Source organism: Aulonocara sp. 'chitande type north' Nkhata Bay, linkage group LG1 (genome assembly GCF_057382095.1).
Source record: "Aulonocara sp. 'chitande type north' Nkhata Bay isolate Kocher_YH1m ecotype deep benthic linkage group LG1, A_spYH_male_GT1.1, whole genome shotgun sequence".
Classification (NCBI taxonomy): Eukaryota; Metazoa; Chordata; class Actinopteri; order Cichliformes; family Cichlidae; genus Aulonocara; species Aulonocara sp. 'chitande type north' Nkhata Bay.
The window spans coordinates 31634551-31652009 of NC_141344.1; the positions used below are offsets into that span (position 1 = coordinate 31634551).

Sequence of the window (17459 nt, forward strand, 5' to 3'; positions counted from 1 at the left end):
TTTGGATGATACTATGTCACCATCCCATTCCCTGATGAATATGTTACTGACTTCATGCTCCAATCATCTATACAAACTATACAATGTATACATTACACTCCATATGTTTTCCCCATTTACAAACCAAACTGCTGATAATACTACAGAAAAGTCCTTTTTAAAAATAACATGCTACACTATATCAACAGCACAGACATTAAATATTGAGAAAAAAATCTTTATTTAAAGAAGAGAGAAAAAAAAAGAGTTTTCTTCTCCTGTTAGGTTTGTAAAACTTGATAAATATTGTGGATTATTTCTTAAAGAGTGCATCATAGTCTTGAATGGTCCATCAGCCTGATTTGGATATGAAATCAGAGAGAAAGAAAAGCATATCTGAAAACTAAATGGCGAACTTGTTCCGGATGATTTCGCCACCTTCCACTTCCATCTGCTCGTAAAGCCACTTCCTGTCACAGCGGCACTCAATGCCACACCTGCGAGATCCACATTCAGGGCACGGGTAGAAGCAGCCCATGCAGTCCACATCCAAACAGTCACACAAGTCCTTGCCATTGGAGAGCAGTCGCCCTTTGTTGTCGTACACTTTGTTTTTGGCTCCAACATTCTGCCTGCGTGATTCAAACAGACAATGTCTTATAGAACAGTTGCATCTGGTTTTCTTTAAAGCTTTTCTCTTCTGATAGTTTTGATCATTTTTTTTAAATTTCATTCTGAAACTGTCACGTAAGAAGGTCATAACTGAATGTAAACCACCTCTTTATGAACCCAATTTAATGCTTATGTCTGACAATGTTAATAATACTTAAAAATAGGGCTGTTCGATATAACGATATATATCAGATGACGATATAAAAACGTCTATCGTTTCATTTTACGCTATCGTTTGTTTTGTGCTGTCGCAAAATAAACTGTTTATGGCAATATTTTTTCATCGTTCTGATGGTCACTGTAGTGGCTCATCAATACACACTCTGGCAAATGAGAACGGAAATCTGAGGAATGTCACCAGCATATGGTCTTAATTTAAGTTTTTGTTGGGGTTTTTTTTGTTAATGTGTTTCTTCTCCAACAGTCTGCATAAGGGCACAATCACTTAAGCCAGAAAAGGAGAATGTTATCCACGCAGGCATAATTTATGTTCACATCTAATTAGCAAACTAAGTGCAAGACAGTAAAAAAAGGATCCATGACAAAAAGAACTTAGTGTTAAGCACAAACAAATGCTTCTACCAACAAAGTCAGTGGAGATACTGTATGCCTGCATCCACACAGGGAACATTTTTATTTTAAAACTAAAACTGATCCCTGTCCAGGCTTGACTTTTAGCCCAATTTTAATAATATTATTCACCAAGAGAAGCCACAACAATGGGAAGAAGAACCATGACAAAAAACAAACAAAGAAAACAGGATGTGAGCCTAGCTGTGATGTTTCGCCATGCAAACACACAAGAGCATTAGCAGCAACACCAAACTGGATCAGCAAGCATTTCCAAAACGTGTGTGGTAGTGGTAGGTGTAAGCACAATAAAGGTTTCATGCTTTAGAATGCATTTTTGTGGATGTACAGCAAGCATCTCTCACCTGTCTGACAGCTGTTTCGCTCCACGGCCACCTCGTCCACCCTGCAACAATAACAATAACAAAGAAATATAGCTCATGCAGAGATAAATTAGGCCTAAAATAAATAATACACTTTATATTACACATAGAGACAACTGGGGAAAGAGATTCGTGGTTTAATGACAACAAAGAAACTGCTTTATTTCAAATGATCCAGTCAATGGCTTCTGGTTAATATTCTAATACCTCTGATGTTATATCAAAACATCATGGCTTTGTTGCATTTATGCAACAGTCATGACACTTTATTATTATTTTTGCATTTTAGACTTTTAAAAATAATTCTTGAGGGGTAAAAAAGTGAGCACACATTACCCTCCCACAGTATACACAATAGTAAAAGAGACACTCACCCTCATTCCTCCTCTTTTGTCTCTGCGAAGAGCAGCTTCTTTTGCTCTGTCTCTGTCCGCTTGTGTCGTCATCTGATTTGCGACATTTGTCTCCTTCAGGATTACTCCTCTTTTACGCAGTTCAATCTGTGGAATTTACAGCGTTATCACCTCAAACAAAGAAAGCAGAGTCACCTGTTTAGAATAAGCATGATCCTGTTGTGAGAGCGCACCTTTGAGGAATCCTGTCCTTGGGTGAATATGGTGGGCACCGCATCCTCTCGGAGAAACTGTTTGCCATTGTAGTCTCTGAAGCAGTCTGGCCTAAAGTGCTCCGAACAGAGGCAAGTGTTGGCAGTTGGGATGAAGTTCTTCATCCCAAGGCTGTGCACCCATTTGCTGGCGAGTTGAGGCTTGCTAAGAGGAAACCTGACACACAAGAAAGAGAAGAGATGCTCCAAACCCTGGATGCTCCAGTCTGCATGCCCTAGTATTCCTAAGCAAGATACTGAACCCTGAGTTGCTCTCAAAGTGTGAATGTTAATCCAACACATCCTGGCTTAAAATGAATATTTGGTGATTAACCAAAGATGTAAAGAAATTATGGTTCAGCAAAGGTAATTTGGTAGTCTGGGGATGCCAGACAAGCACATTTGTCTAAGTGCTTTTTTTAACTAACATTCACACACATTCATACTCCGATGGATGCATCGGAGAGCAATTTGGGGTTAGTATCTTGCCCAAGGATATTTGGCATGCAGACTATGGGAAGCCAGGAATCGAACCACCAACCTTCCGATCAATAGGTAACCTGCTCTACCACCTGAGTTACAGCCACCCAACAGCACAAACAAACTCTTGTTTGTGCCGTTGTTGGTCTGTCAGCCACGGAGAGGAGTGGAAGTTCTAACATACAAAGAGCTGAACTGAAAACGAATGTTAGAAACAATGAGCCCTAAGTCTCCACTGCAGTCACTGGCTGAGCTTTTCATGCTGTATATTTTGGATCTTTCAAGTTTTGTGGGGGTACTTTTGCTAATCTTTCCAGCCCGCCTGTCAACCAATCGTTCATTTCCAGCTACGTGCAGTTACAATCTAGGAGGACTGCAAGAAACGTGCACGCAGAGGGACGCATTTGCAGGACCATGAATTACACTTAAGCATGTACCAGTCCTACTTAACAGAACCTCCTACAGTTTCCTCTCATCTTTTGCCAACTGAATAAATTAAATGATAAGATAACTTTCCTTTGGTGAACGGCCAAAACCTCAAAACTCTGGTCTACATGGACTTGTTTTACATGCAAGGAAATTCCAGATTATGTTTTACAAATCTGTAAACTATATCTTTGCTTAAAAGCAGATACTGACCGAGGCATCAACGAGTGACTACATTTATTACAGTAACATTTTATCAAGCTACCAAATTATTGTCAACTTACCTTCTATTCACTTCTGAAAGCCTTATGTGCAACCGGAATTTGTTAAATAGGTTTATTGGTGGGCTGCATTAACATATCAACACCGTGTACATGTACATAAGCCGTAACCATAAGCAACTAGCTTTAAGTAGATACTCTTCCTTCAAGAAAACGAAGCTTGAAAAATCAGGAAAGCGGTGAAGTAACTTGCCCAGAAAAAGCCATTACGTTGTACCTGTGTGGCGTCGTGGTGCGGTGTATAATGTCAGCACCCTCACGTTTAACGTTAGCTAGCTCTGTGGAGCTAATGCTAAGCTAAATCACGGCAGCTTTTCTTGAAGCTAATGTCCAAACCTTTTAATGTTGCATTCAATCTTGAGGCCATCTTAAAGCGACTGAAAACACACACCAACGCTGTGCAACAATACCGTTGCAAGCTAAAGAGAAACTTTAGCTCCTCCGCTGCACAGAAAGCTTACCTGTAAAATCTTATTTCCGACCCTTTGACAAACTTATTGTTGCATCCTGTTGCCGCACATATAACGGGCATAGTGACTCTCTTTTTTCTTCTTTTTGTCTAAACTATATGACAATAAGAATGAAAAAACAAAACAACAGCAGTTTACAAACTTCCTTTCGCCGTCTTCTTCGGCCAAACTACTGTATTTCTGCTTAAGCTTCCTGTTTCCCATTGGAAGAGTCTGCCCTCTGGCGGCGGTTCGTGATATTCACATACATGTAAAACACTGGAAAACAGTCATGAACATTATTGATTTATGCACAATATGAATGAAATGGGAAACAAACTTTGACAGGCAGTCATTCGGCTCAAGTTACGTTGATATTCTAAATAAAATAAAATACAATAAAAATAGAAAACACACATGCATATATCACTCAGAAAAATATAGTCACAGCTTAAAAAGTGCAAAATTATCTGTCTTAGATTGCAGACACAACGCAGGAGACTAACGGGACAAACATCAAAAACATTTTCTGTAGGTGCAGAAGTGAATCAATGAATTCACCACACACACTAGAACTGTTGACAGCGAGTGCAGAATATCCTTAACAACACATTTCCATTTGTTTTGCAATTTTTAATAACAGCCGTTCTTACAGACTAGCGGAACAAGCTGATGAATGACCTCTTATTCCAAAAGTCTGACCCATCCACTATGTGTCCTCCTCAGCCATGTTGGTTACCATGTTAACCAAAAAATTGAAATGACTTTGCCCTGCAATGACTTACGAGTGATATGGGTGTTTTTGATTACCAAATTGAACAAATAAGTGTTACTTATAAGTCAAAGTATAACAGTGGAATTGAGCTGAGCAGGCGCAGTGACTTTATTGGGCATGTTGTAACTCTGAACACTGTCTACATACGCTGTATACACTGTGCATACAGAAGGGCGACAATAAAGGGAAACTAGAATACAGGGCTATTTAAGTAGGGTTACAAAGCAAAAATCCCCCAAAGATGGGTGCTCATTTAAAAGTTCAGTGGACCAGAAATAAAGCCTGGTGTACTGAGATGGATGCTGAATACTTGATCACTTCAGCTAGGGGACTTGTGGGTTATTTTACTGGTGTGATATGACCTTCACAGTCCCAGCAGGTGGGGCCCATAGGCAATCACAAATAAAATGAGTATAGAAAACTGGTATAGAAAACATCGGGCATGGCTTTCACGCTCGTGTTCAGCCTTGTGTCCTATTACAGATTTATTATGGGAAAAATGGAGGGTCATGAGACTTTGTGTTGGATTATGGAAAAGAAAGTGTAATAAGAAAGGGAAAATAGAAGTATGTATAAAGTCTGTGATCCATTCAATTTCTGTAAAATGTACAGGAATAGACCCCATATTTTCTCAGAGTCTTACACATGTATAAGCAGGTACATACGGTATAAAGATGGACTATAAATTACAGCAGCAACCAATACAAACACCAGGTTCCCTCTACAAATTCATCTTCTTCTCTACCCTTCAGCTGCTCCCTTTAGAGGTCATCTGCCTCCATCTCACCCTCTATCTATCCTCCTCTGTCACACCAACTTTCTGATGTCCTCTTTCACTAAATCCATGAATCTTCATTGTGGTTTCTTCTTTCAATTCTGCCCGGTAGCTTCATATTCAGCATCCTTTGTCCAACATTTCCACCATACCTCCTCTGATATATCAAAACCATCTCAGCCTTGCCTCTCTAACTTTCTCTCCAAACTGCTCAACCTGAGCTGTCCCTCTCATTTCTAATCTCATCCATTCTGGTCACTCCCAGTGAAAATCTGAACACCTTCAGCTCGGCCTCCTGTCTTTTTGTGAGCACTACCATCTCCAAACCATACGTCATATCAGAGCTTATTACCATGTTATAAACCTCCCCGTTCACACTTGCTGCAGTCCTTCTGTTATTAGGTTCCCTGTAAATTTCTCACAGTTTGCAGCATCATCAACCAAGGCGCATCTTACATTATTACAATAATTTATCGGTGTCATATAGAGGGTCCAAATTCAACAATTTCATTTCATTTTAGTTGATTATGAAATCATGAATAAATTCCTAAAGCACAAAAAAAAATGAAAAAGGAAAAAGGGGAGACTGAATATTATTTAAGTATAATTTAAACGACTTTTTTTTCTGTATGTAAATAAATAAATAGGGCCTCAATTAAATGTATATATATTTTAAAAAGTCTGTGTTCTAAAAGGCTATAATTCTAAACAAGTGGGCCCTGTGGCCGATAAATGTGCTGCGGCTTTCCGCTCCTGCAAGACCAAATCCGGAATAGAGAAGCCCCCGGCCCCGGCCCCCTCTGCCTGATGAAACCTGCTTCCTGCTGCGACAGCCGCAGCCGGAGCTCCCCGGGGCCGCTGGATCACATGATAGAACGACGCTGGCTAGCGAGCTAACATGTTAGCGTATGTTGTTAAAGCCCTTGCCAGGAATCGCACACGGACGCAGTAGCCCAACTAACAAGCAGCCCCAAAGTCCTTAAGTCCTCGGTGAGTCTAAAAACGCAGCTCTGTGTCATTTCTGAACGTTTTTATTGACCCAGAGACGTTAACTTAGCCAAGCTAGCTAAGTTAAACTTGTTTATAGGAAGTTCGTTTGGTGTGCGGGGTTTCTCGGCTAACGTTAACGATACTGGCCTTGTGCGGCTCGACCAAGAAGCTAATCTCACCTAAACACCTGGTTGTTTTGCTTGAATAGCAGTGTTGATGGCATGTTTACCGTTTAACGTATGTCGATGTAAGCTGGCTGATGTTTACAAGCCAAACTTGAGGCTAGCTGTGTGCGTTTGTTTGTTACTACTTAAGTGGCATTAAGCTTAGTTAACTAACTAACTAACTAAGCTAATGTTAGCAGCAAATCTGCGGTCAAAACGGCCACATCACAGTATACCGGTACTGTCAAAACAATACTTGTCATACGTGTTAAGAGTTTTCACTTGCGCTTTCAAGTGCTCCTACTATGGTTGCAAAGGGCGAAAAAACAAAAAACTAATGGTACTACTACTAAAGCTACTTTAGCTTGACAAGCCAGGCAGGCTGTTTACTCCCTCATATGTGCTTGTTTTCAGTGTGAAAACCCTTTGATGCACCTGCCCCACCCGTAGAGGTGGTTTCACTTGTTTTTCCTGACAAGTGCTGTGTGCAGAGGTGACATCTGTTGCACCTGCTATCTCAGCGGGGTGGATCATATCTTTATCATATCTTTATCACATCTTTATCATATCTTTTAGTTCGGTGACCTGACTTAATTCCCAACACGGCTCCACCAAAGATTACTCAGAAGAGAAGTATGGAGGCTAAAGAAGTGAAAACATCTGGGTGGATCTGCAAGTGAATACACTTCTTCTATTCTCCTTCCACCACATTGTGTGCGTGTGTTTGTCTGGGAACATTGATTGGTTGTGGAATCTGTGATCCCTGAAAGCACTGACTCTTTCCTTTCACACCAAGATGTTGCTGAGTGCAGTAATCCATTTCTGCTTCACCGTAGAGAGTTGCATCCGTTGTTACTCTGAGAAAGCGATGTTTCCCAGTTGTAGTCATGCTGTCTTCGGACACTGGATTCGCACCTTCTCACGCCGTGTTTTCTCACATTCAGTCTTCCCCGCCACTCTGGCTGCTGACACGCGCAGTAATTTGAATCTTTCTCAGCAGCTTTGTTTGCATATTACTTACCAGTTCACAATCACTGAAGACTCAGAAAGCCCATAATGAACACGGACATTTTTATTAGGGGTTTTAAACTTAAATATGACCAAATGAACAATTTGTTTTCTAAATTTCTACTATTTAGTTATCTGACTGGCACATGCAAAAATACTAGTTGCTAAATAATCTCACAAGTTTTTTATAAAAGCCTAATTTTGACGCCCATCGATTTTATTTGGCCTCAAATTGTTTATTAAAGAGCAGACTGATGTTTGACTTGCTGGAGTGTAAATGGAGAACAGGTCCTTTCTCTTTTTTTTTCTCTGTATTTTATAATACTGACTCTAGATTGATCATCAACTATAAAAGATTATGATGACCAAACCAGGTACAAATCATTATAAGAACTGCATTTAAGTTATTATTGATGGGCGATTTTAGATTTGCATCAATTCTTTGTTTCTTTTGTGTTTGTTTGTTGGTGCTCTCATTTAATTTCCAACAGTCTGTGAAAACATGGTCAAAGGTGACTGACTGATAAGTTGCAGGGGACATTGGACTTTATCTGCGAGACGAGAGCAGGGATGACTTAAGGTCACATGCAGATAGGAATTGTTACAGCAAAAGACTGTTAATTCATGCAGGAGACCACGATGCCCTCGATCATCGTACATTTTAACTAGTAAATCAACTAAGCTTAGACTTGTATGACCAGAATAACACATCATAATCAACATATTCTGAATATCATTCGTTTCAAACCTCAAACCCCCAGGTTAGGCTTTTTTGTCCTTAATGAAATGATCCTGAATTGGATAAGTGGAAGAAAATATATGGATGAGTGATAATTCACTGTTATATGTTAGAAAATATTTTTTTCTAATAAGCTGTGTGGCATTTTTGTGAGGAAGGTTTAGAGTGGTGACAGAGAGGACAAGTAGATGCTATGTTTTGACAGAACTGGAGAAAAATGGAGTAAGAACCTTGTAAAGATTGAAAATGGGTGGCTCTAATACTTGGAGAAAAAGAATCGAACACCACAACCCTGTGTGGATTTAAGAGCTGTGCAAATGACCAATAGTAACCTATGGTGTTCCCTCTTTCACCTCCCTCCCTCCTCCCCGTCTCTCTGTGTGTTTTCCCTCCTGTCTCCCATAGGGCATTGTAGAAAGGGACTTGTCTTCTTTCGTACTTGCCCTCTTCGAGATATCAAGTCATTAAACTTCTGCCCAACAAGTCACAGGGGTTTTGGCATCCTTTTAAGGATCATCAGGCGAGCTAGTCCTTAGCATCACCGCAGAGATATCAGCAGGCTGAGGTTGTGGACTCTAATGGGAAAGATGGATAGGCGATAAATAAGACACCAGATTCTGAGGTAAGGTCATTCCACCGCTGTGCCTGTCACAGTCGGTCTCGCAGTTCAATTCTAGCTGATAAGAGCTTTGAGTCAAAGTGTCGTTGACCTTGTTTTTCTTTATCATCAAACCAAAGCTGCATTTTCAGTGAGGAAACTGTTAAGTTCCAAAAAGTAAATGTTAGAAATTGCCAGCATGCTTTGAAAGGCAAACTTGATATTATTCATACATAGCCTCAGTTTAGTGCCATTAGCCAACATGGCGTAACAATCACAAATGCTATCATGGAAATGTTACCAAAGCCTCTTTATGCCAACAGAAGTTTTGTGTTCATTATCGTTTAGCTTAACTGTTAGGAACAATAAGATTTTACTGGTTTCATTGGGTATGTAAAAGCTTATCAGTGAGACTAGGAACATTACTGCCATAGTAGCTGTGTTCTTTGTTTCATTTTATTACCGGCTTTCCCTTTAATTTTTGAACTGGCATAACCCCAGCAGAGTTATGTAATTTCAGTCACATATATTCACAGTTTCATTCTCTTTTCTCTGTCTTTCTTTATCTTGTTGGAAACATGGGGAACTTTAAAATGCACAGAAAGGCTTTATGATACTTGTATGGAAAAGTACTACTGTTACACTGATAAGTACGGATGTTACTACATAGTTATACCAACTAGAACACCTACCTGTATGTGGGGTTTTTTTATGTTATGAAATCTTGCAGGAGTGGTTGCCGAGTCCTTATCACCATTTATGAAGCAGGTGCTTTGCAGAGTAACCAGTTTTTGAGGTTGCAATGCCACAGAAAGGACCTGCACCAATTGGCATACCATGAGTTTCCATAAATTTGATGCCTATGTCTTTTATGCTCATCACTTTCTGGCTATAGTAGACCTTTACAGTCTTTATTCCAGTCACTGAGCATATTACATCAAATAAAGTAGTTTAAGTTGTCGAGTAATTCATTGTTTACTAATTGGTTAGTTTATGCACTACATTTGTGTTGGGGGTGTAGACTAAATATCAGAAGCATCCCTAAATGTAAGGCAGTAAAGTTCAAATTGTCATCAGCTACAGCCTCTGAAGTGAACCAAGAGTGACCGTAGTTGCTTTAAAAACATTTCCAAAAAAGGATTATAATAATTTTTTTAATTGTAGGTTTGAATAATGAACTGCATTAGATGTGCAGACAGAATACAGTTCTCTATCATGCCGTGTGACAAAGATGTCAGAAAGTTTGAACATTATCGTTTTTATTTGTCACAAAAATAACTCGGCCCTCATTTCCAAACTTGCTTGTTTCTTGTAGGCTGGTTAAGAACAGCCAAATAGCCTCCTGCTGATTCAGTTTCCTGAAATGTATCCATATGTGGCACATGACATGCTTTCATTTCTGCTTTTACATCCAGTTGGCTTTGCTGTATGCACATCTTTATAGCCAGGCTCCGAGTGGCCAGAACTACAAGCCTTGATCTATTTTAATTCTTTCTAAGAACTGTGTTATGCTGCGTAACAGCATAATAATCCACTTGTCATCGATATCTTCAAACCACATCCTTATTTTCTTAATTACACACCCAACCAAGAGGTTTCAAGAGAACTAAGTGTGTTTCTCACACTTGACTGTTTTGTAACTCTGTGGCATAGCTCTACCAGAGTCACCCACACTTGAGTATGTCTCAGGTGGTGGCTAACATGTTGTCTGTGAAACTCTCTTTTTAGAAATGCTTTGTAGCCACAACAGCTGACTACATGGGTTGTGCAGACTGTATATTTAAAGAAGACAATACATTTCCTGAAATTAAAGTCTGTCATCAGAACAGACTAAACTGTCTTTTTTTTGCTTTTAACCTGCATTGAGACCCTTAAGCTGTCTTTGTCAGTCCAAGGGGGATCTTACCCATATTTACGGGTAGGATCCAAGGAAAAACTTTGCTTCAGAGGATTTTGTAGTGATAGTAACTTTTAGCATAATGTCCTGTTGTTTTCATTTCGCAGGTACGTGTTGATTTCGTAATGACAAGCTGCTGTGCAGAAGATGTCCACGCTGTCTGTGACTGATATCCCAGATGTTGGTCATGGTAAGAGGAACGATCTCTGTCAGTCCAAAGTGAGAGATTTACCTGAGCAGGAGCCAATTCTTCCAATACGTGTCATTGTTAGATTATGCCATGAAGTATATGAAGTACTTGCTCTACATTCCAAGAGTGGGTATAAAAGATGTTTTTTATATTGTATTATCTTTTTATTTTAGTGGGGAGAGAGCCCTAAAAGAAATATCCTACTTTATAATAAATGCAGTTTGTGCATTTCTCAACAAATAATACTAAAATAATTTAGTGAAATAATAAGTAATTTATCTATTTATGTGGCTTATCTTTTATTTTAACTACCGGTAGTCTTATTTAAGCTTACTATGGAAGTTTTTGCTGCATACCTCAACCATTTACAGTTGTAATAGTCTCTCCTTTCCCTGCTCTCACCTCATACACATGTGTGTCACATATGGAGATGAGCTGCCAAAAGACAGGTGATGTGTAATTAAGTTATTTTAATTGCAATAAAAACGTCCAAGCTAGTGTTAGATCAAAAATAACTCGAGTGACAGCGAGAAAGGGGCAGAGACACATTGATTTCAGAACTTTTTAGTTGTGACATCTCAGACACACCCAGAGTTTGCAGTTCAAGTTAGGAAGTGCTGTTAGCTTCCTTTATCCTCTCCCGTAGCAAATGGTCCAACATGCCCTTTTAAACCCAGCACAGAATACATTGGCCCTTTCTCACCAGCTCATAATTTACCGTTGAATCTGTGATTGCTGCATCATGTTGTATATGTTTTTGTGAACATGGCTGTTTATGTCAGACAACTGTCAAAATAAAGATAAAGACGAGTGGAACGGCCTTGGACGATGATTATTGTTTTCGCTGTGTTTGTCTCGTCTCTCTCAGATGAGAGTAAGGTGTTTGATGGGGCCTCTGAGCTGCAGCTGGACTGCATGGTTGAGGAAAGCAGTGGAAGTACCACAATGAAGCATGATGGCCTGCTGTCACTGACTGACCTCTCCCACCCAGACGATTTCCCCGTCCCCCCTCATAATGGCCCCTCACTGGCTGAGATGAGCAGCCCTCTGCCAGTAGAACCAAATGACATTAAGCTGGATCCAGCTGCAGGTGACACATCTGCAAGCACAGGTGCATGTTTTAAAAGTTTGTTTCAGCAAACCTGCATTAAATACATTGTTTTTAAATGAAAACAATGCTCTTCTGTGAGTTGGTTATTAAGAATTGGAGGGTAGGAAAACAGTGTCTTTGTATTTGTCACTATTGTAAATAGTTGAGTGGAAAACAGGACCTAGTTGTTAAATACAAAAATTAGAAAAAGGCATGACTAAACTTGCCCATCTCAGTTATGGCTGTTTGTACTGCAAGTGGAGTGACAACTTCCACAGACCAGTATAACCAGTATTATTTCCTTCTGATCTCTTGATGTTAGACATGCTTATTCTATAGTTTGACCTTTATGATGAGTCAGTAACGTTGAGTGTGTTTATTCTGTTCTATTTTGGTTTAGATACAAGACCTAGAAGTAACCATTGTTTCTTGAAAGGAGCATATATAACAGACTGCTTCTGAGAAACTATCTTAACTAAACCCAGATCATTTTCTTGAGTTCACATTGGTGTCATATCTCTTTCATTTGTGTGTAGATGGTCAGCCAGTGAAAAGAAAGAAGGGGCCTGCTCCAAAGATGCTGGGCAACGAGGTGTGCAGTGTCTGTGGCGACAAGGCCTCTGGTTTCCACTACAACGTGTTGAGCTGTGAGGGCTGCAAGGGCTTCTTTCGGCGCAGCGTCATTAAAAGTGCCCAGTACTCCTGCAAAAACAATGGTCGTTGCGAAATGGACATGTACATGCGCCGCAAGTGCCAGCAGTGCCGCCTGCGCAAGTGTCGGGAGGCGGGGATGCTGGAGCAGTGTGAGTGTCTGTACGCCAAATGAATCAGAGATGAAGAAAACTTGCAAACCCACATGCAATGTTGGCATGTGGGTTTCTAGCCAGAGTGCAAGTCGTGACAATGAAAAGAAACTCTTTAATTAGCTTGAGCTTTAGGATGTGCATCCTCTTTTGACCTGTAGGTGTGCTTTCTGAGGAGCAAATTAGACTGAAAAAGCTGAAGAAGCAGCAGGAGGAGGAAACGGCCCGCACATCCACGGTGGTCACACCCACCCCTCCTCAGGAAGCAGCCACACTGGATCCACAGCAGCAGGAGATGATTCAGAAGCTGGTGGCTATGCAGAAGCAATGCAACAAGAGGTCTTTCCTTGACCGACCAAAAGTGACGGTAAGTGCTTCAGAGGGGAGTTGGAGCAGAAATGGCAGCAGCTATAGAGACAGTGTCTCAAATGCTGAGGCGGGTTTGTCTCAGAGTCAGATTTATCTCACTACTGTATATTTACTGTTAATGTATTCCAGCCTTGGCCACAGAGTCAGGATTTGCAGAATCGAGAAGTGCGGCAGCAGAGGTTCGCTCACTTCACTGAGCTGGCAATCATGTCAGTCCAAGAGATTGTGGATTTTGCTAAGCAGCTTCCTGGTTTCCTTGAGCTCACAAGAGAAGACCAGATTGCTCTACTGAAGACATCTACTATTGAGGTCTGTTGCTAGAAATGTGACTTTTGTTAAATTGTACCCATTACACTAACTAGAGGGGGGGGAATGGTTTCTATCTTTTACTGGCCCTTTTATGAAAAGATTTAAGATGCCTCATTATGAGCCCATTTTCTTTGGATTGGCTGTCCATTGCTTGATTTTTAACTCGGCCCCTCTAAGAATAGCTACCTTGTTGTCTTGCCTCTGTGAATAATCCACAACCAAACTCTAAACATACTAAAAATACTTTAGCATTTTCATTTCATTTTGGCAAGTACTCTGTGATTCAGAGGTGGGAGTAAACACAAGTGCAAGTCTCAAATCTTAACTGTTAAGTATCAAGCAAGCAAACTCCAAGTTACTCCAGTGAGAATCAAACACGTCAGAAAAAAAATTCTGCTGATCTTTCGGTTCAGCTGTTTTCAGTGTTATTAGAAATTGTTGCAGCCGACGGTCTTATAAGCCTTCTGATCTAGTATTTGTTTTTCTGTGGCAGTAACAAACCCTCAACAGAGCCCAGTGCTCGGAAATAGTAATATGATCAGTATATTTCTGAAAGGAAAGCTCTGTAGTGAAAACAATTAATAGTATCCAAGGATGACTACAGTATACTTTAACATTGCTTATGATGAGAAAACCCAAAATACTTAACAAAGGAAATTTAGTTTAAAAAGAAGAGCAAATAATGACTCATAAGATACATATTCTGAGCAAATTTGCTTCTGCTTTTGATTAATAACTGTGAATCTGTAGTGTACAAACTGACTATTACATTTTCATTGTAACAAATAGTTTGTGTTCCCTTTTGAGTAAGTACAAAAGTTAAAGGCTGGTGTAGTTGAAAGACAAAAAAATATGGGTTTTTTTGTCTTTCTCAGATTATGCTGCTTGAGACGTCTCGGCGATACAATCCTGCCATTGACAGCATTACATTTCTGAAGGACTTCAGTTACAATAAGGAGGATTTCGCCAAAGCAGGTTCATTTGTTCATTTCTACCTACCAAATAATTGTTTTTATTACTTAACCACAGTGTGTGCATTTCATCTGTCAGAATGAAAATGTTTTTATGATGACAAAAATTTAAGTGCAGTACTTGTAGTGTTAAAAAGGAGAAATAATATATACAAAATTCAGCACATGTACGCCAGTCCCTGCATTCACCTTATTGCACCAGTCCCATCAGTAATGATTAAAAACTCTGCTTTAATTGCATCTAATGCTTTAATGGTTGTATCGTGTGCCTTCTAGCAGAAAGTCAAAGATTACAGAGATGTATAGAAAATATGTTTTCATATGTTCCCTTACTGTGAAAATGCTCAAATCCACAGCGTGCAGCTGCAGTGCGTTTCTATTTGTAACATGACATTTCATTTCCTCCCTCCTCTCTCCACTCTTACCTCCTCAGGGCTTCAGTTTGAGTTCATCAACCCCATCTTTGAGTTTTCAAAAGGAATGAATGACCTACACCTGGACGAGGCCGAATATGCTCTGCTCATTGCTATCAACATCTTTTCTGCGGGTCAGAATTTATAAGCTACACACCCTTCTCATAGTGAAAATGCTTTGAGAACTAATCCTTCCCTTTTTAGTTCTTTGGGAGAAATGAACTGGTTGCATTTGCAGATTGAGCATTTTTCCCCTCAGAAGGCTTTCTTTGCATTTTACCAAAATAGATCTTCTTTTTTTTCTCCATAAACAAACAGGAGAGATTAATGTGTGTGTGTGTGTGTGTGTGTGTGTGTGTGTATATTTGCTTTCAGATCGGCCAAATGTGCAAGATCATGATCTGGTGGAGCGGCTGCAACAGCCCTATGTGGATGCACTGCGCTCTTATATCATGATTAAGAGACCAAATGTAAGCACCAGATATATCTGTAGCTTTTTCTTTTGTTACAGACTGAACATCAGTATAATCAGGCTGTCATCATCACAACAAGCACATTAGGTCATGACTAAGGTCATATTGTATTGTTGAGACTTGTAGGGGGTTTGAACTGTTAGAAGAGCAGTTGTGTGCTAGATAAAGCTGAGTGGTGAAAGGAATCAAATGTAGACCACATATTGTTATCTAAAAACAGCAACAATTATACATTATCAGCTGAGTTGATAATAGGTATTTGTGTGTTTTCACACACATATTGTGAAGTGATTGTGTTTGAAAGGCGCTTTGGAAACTATTCATTTATTTTTAAATGAACTTCCTTAGGATCACTTGATGTTCCCCCGCATGCTGATGAAGCTGGTGAGCCTTCGTACACTAAGCAGCGTCCACTCGGAGCAGGTTTTTGCCCTTCGCCTCCAGGACAAGAAGCTTCCCCCATTACTATCTGAAATCTGGGACGTCAATGAGTGACTGCAAACCTGATGTCACACTCCGTGGCTTTGTTAAGCCTGAGACAGACATTGCATCCAGCAAGATCACTGACTCCTTTCTGACGATCTTGTCAAGGACTGGTTGTTTTCTTTTTCATGGGGAAAGGAGAGCAACGCTGCCCTTTGCTCTCAGACTGCTATATGGCTTTGTGTTCCTAAGAGGAACATGAACGCCTACTTTTCTTTGAACCTTGCTTTTCTTTTTTTTTTTTCTTTTCTTCCATGTAGATACTGACGTGATTGTGGTTAAATACCAGCATTCGGCTCTTTAGCCAGTTATCTCTGATTTAATATTTGTTGAACGTTTTGTCAATCTCTAGTGCGGTTTTTATCCTTTTCCTCTAACAATAATAATCAACAGGAACTGAGCAGGTCTTGGCTGTGGCTGTTTCAAACGTCAGGATTACAGTCACACATTCAGTTAAAATGGTGATATTTGCATTTGTGCAATAGAACGGGGAAAAGATGGGCATAATCAGACCCACGACAGCTTTTCACTTTATTGACATTAGGTTAAAATATAGGCCATTTGGTTGATACGTAATATGCATTTTAATATGGCAGCAAATAGATTTTTGTTCCCTTTGGAGTAAGTACAAAAGTTAAAGGCTGGTGTAGTTGCTCAGGTAATGTGAAGTAGACCTCTGAGAACTGGAGGCTTCTTTAATATCTATTAGTTTAATAGATTTACTTTAGTTTTTCCAGATGAATAAGGGACCTTTTTGGTCGTTTGTAGAAGCCCATTACAGTTAGTGTAAATTGTATATTTGTTTACATTAAAAATAAAAAATGCAAAGCTTATCCTCAAGATTGTACAATCACATGCTAACGCACAAGAAAGTACAACTCTGCAGGTGACTAGTAGGCTGGGCCCTTCACAGGAAATGGTGTGTTTTGTTTTGTTTTATCACTCAGTGCAATGGTACCCTGAAATACAGGCGGTATTGTCTTTAAGATGTAAGGAAAGATGAAATTTCAGTTTGGCAAAGTCAATCTACCATGTCTCTGAGCCTTTTTTTGTTTTCCCCAGTGAGAAAGCCCCTTTTCTGTCAAAGTTGCATTCACAAATAAATGAAAAGTATTGGCTTGATTAACACCATCTTTGTAACTGTGTAAGTGAAATGTACTTTTGTGATTTCGCTCTAGCATTTAAAAGTGTGTCAAATGTTTGAGCAGAAAAGGAGACGTTTTGTGACATTTTATTTTTGATAATCTACTATGTAACTAATACGGAGGACAATAAATGTCAAGCTGAATTTCTAGTTAGAAAGCTAACTTGATCTAAAGGTCTGTAATAGTGTAAGTATCTTCCTTGAATGGGTACTCAACATCAACAGCTTTAACCGGTCAGATTTTGGGAAACCTCACTAAAAACATGTACCAAAATCTTTATTAACAGGGAGCAGGAATCAACAGGAAAGAACTACTTTACTAGAGATATATATATGTTTTTCTTATTGCTGTGTTTTCCATGCCTTGTCCTGTGCGGTGTAACACTGAAATGCTGCATAATGGATGATAAAGGACTGCCAATAA

The 17459-nt window shown here is 39.7% G+C and overlaps 2 protein-coding genes across 7 annotated transcripts; one reads left to right on the plus strand and one right to left on the minus strand.

Annotated features, from left to right (window-relative positions):
* Positions 1-201: 201 nt before the first annotated feature.
* On the minus strand, positions 202-4050 carry arl14ep (ADP-ribosylation factor-like 14 effector protein). 2 transcript variants are annotated; one of them, XM_086293759.1, is made up of 5 exons: positions 3857-4050; positions 2191-2386; positions 1979-2104; positions 1587-1627; positions 202-611 (listed from the first exon to the last, which is right to left on the minus strand). In XM_086293759.1, exons 1-5 carry the CDS (start codon positions 3925-3927, stop codon positions 383-385), a joined length of 663 nt encoding a protein of 220 aa, XP_086149885.1. In that variant the 5' UTR covers positions 3928-4050; the 3' UTR covers positions 202-382. The 2 variants fall into 2 exon arrangements, with proteins under 2 accessions (XP_086149885.1, XP_086149893.1); XM_086293767.1 differs by lacking the exon at positions 3857-4050 and adding an exon at positions 3399-3833.
* A 2120-nt stretch (positions 4051-6170) lies between these two features.
* nr1h3 (nuclear receptor subfamily 1, group H, member 3) lies at positions 6171-17459 on the plus strand. 5 transcript variants are annotated; one of them, XM_086293793.1, is made up of 12 exons: positions 6173-6384; positions 7125-7224; positions 8701-8917; positions 10898-10980; positions 11849-12091; positions 12607-12873; positions 13035-13240; positions 13372-13551; positions 14427-14526; positions 14956-15069; positions 15311-15405; positions 15757-17459. In XM_086293793.1, the coding sequence occupies exons 4-12, from the start codon at positions 10938-10940 to the stop codon at positions 15901-15903; spliced, it is 1395 nt and encodes a 464-aa protein (XP_086149919.1). In that variant the 5' UTR covers positions 6173-6384; positions 7125-7224; positions 8701-8917; positions 10898-10937; the 3' UTR covers positions 15904-17459. The 5 variants fall into 5 exon arrangements, with proteins under 5 accessions (XP_086149937.1, XP_086149947.1, XP_086149919.1 ...); XM_086293811.1 differs by lacking the exon at positions 8701-8917 and having other exon boundaries at positions 6171-6384; XM_086293802.1 differs by lacking the exon at positions 7125-7224.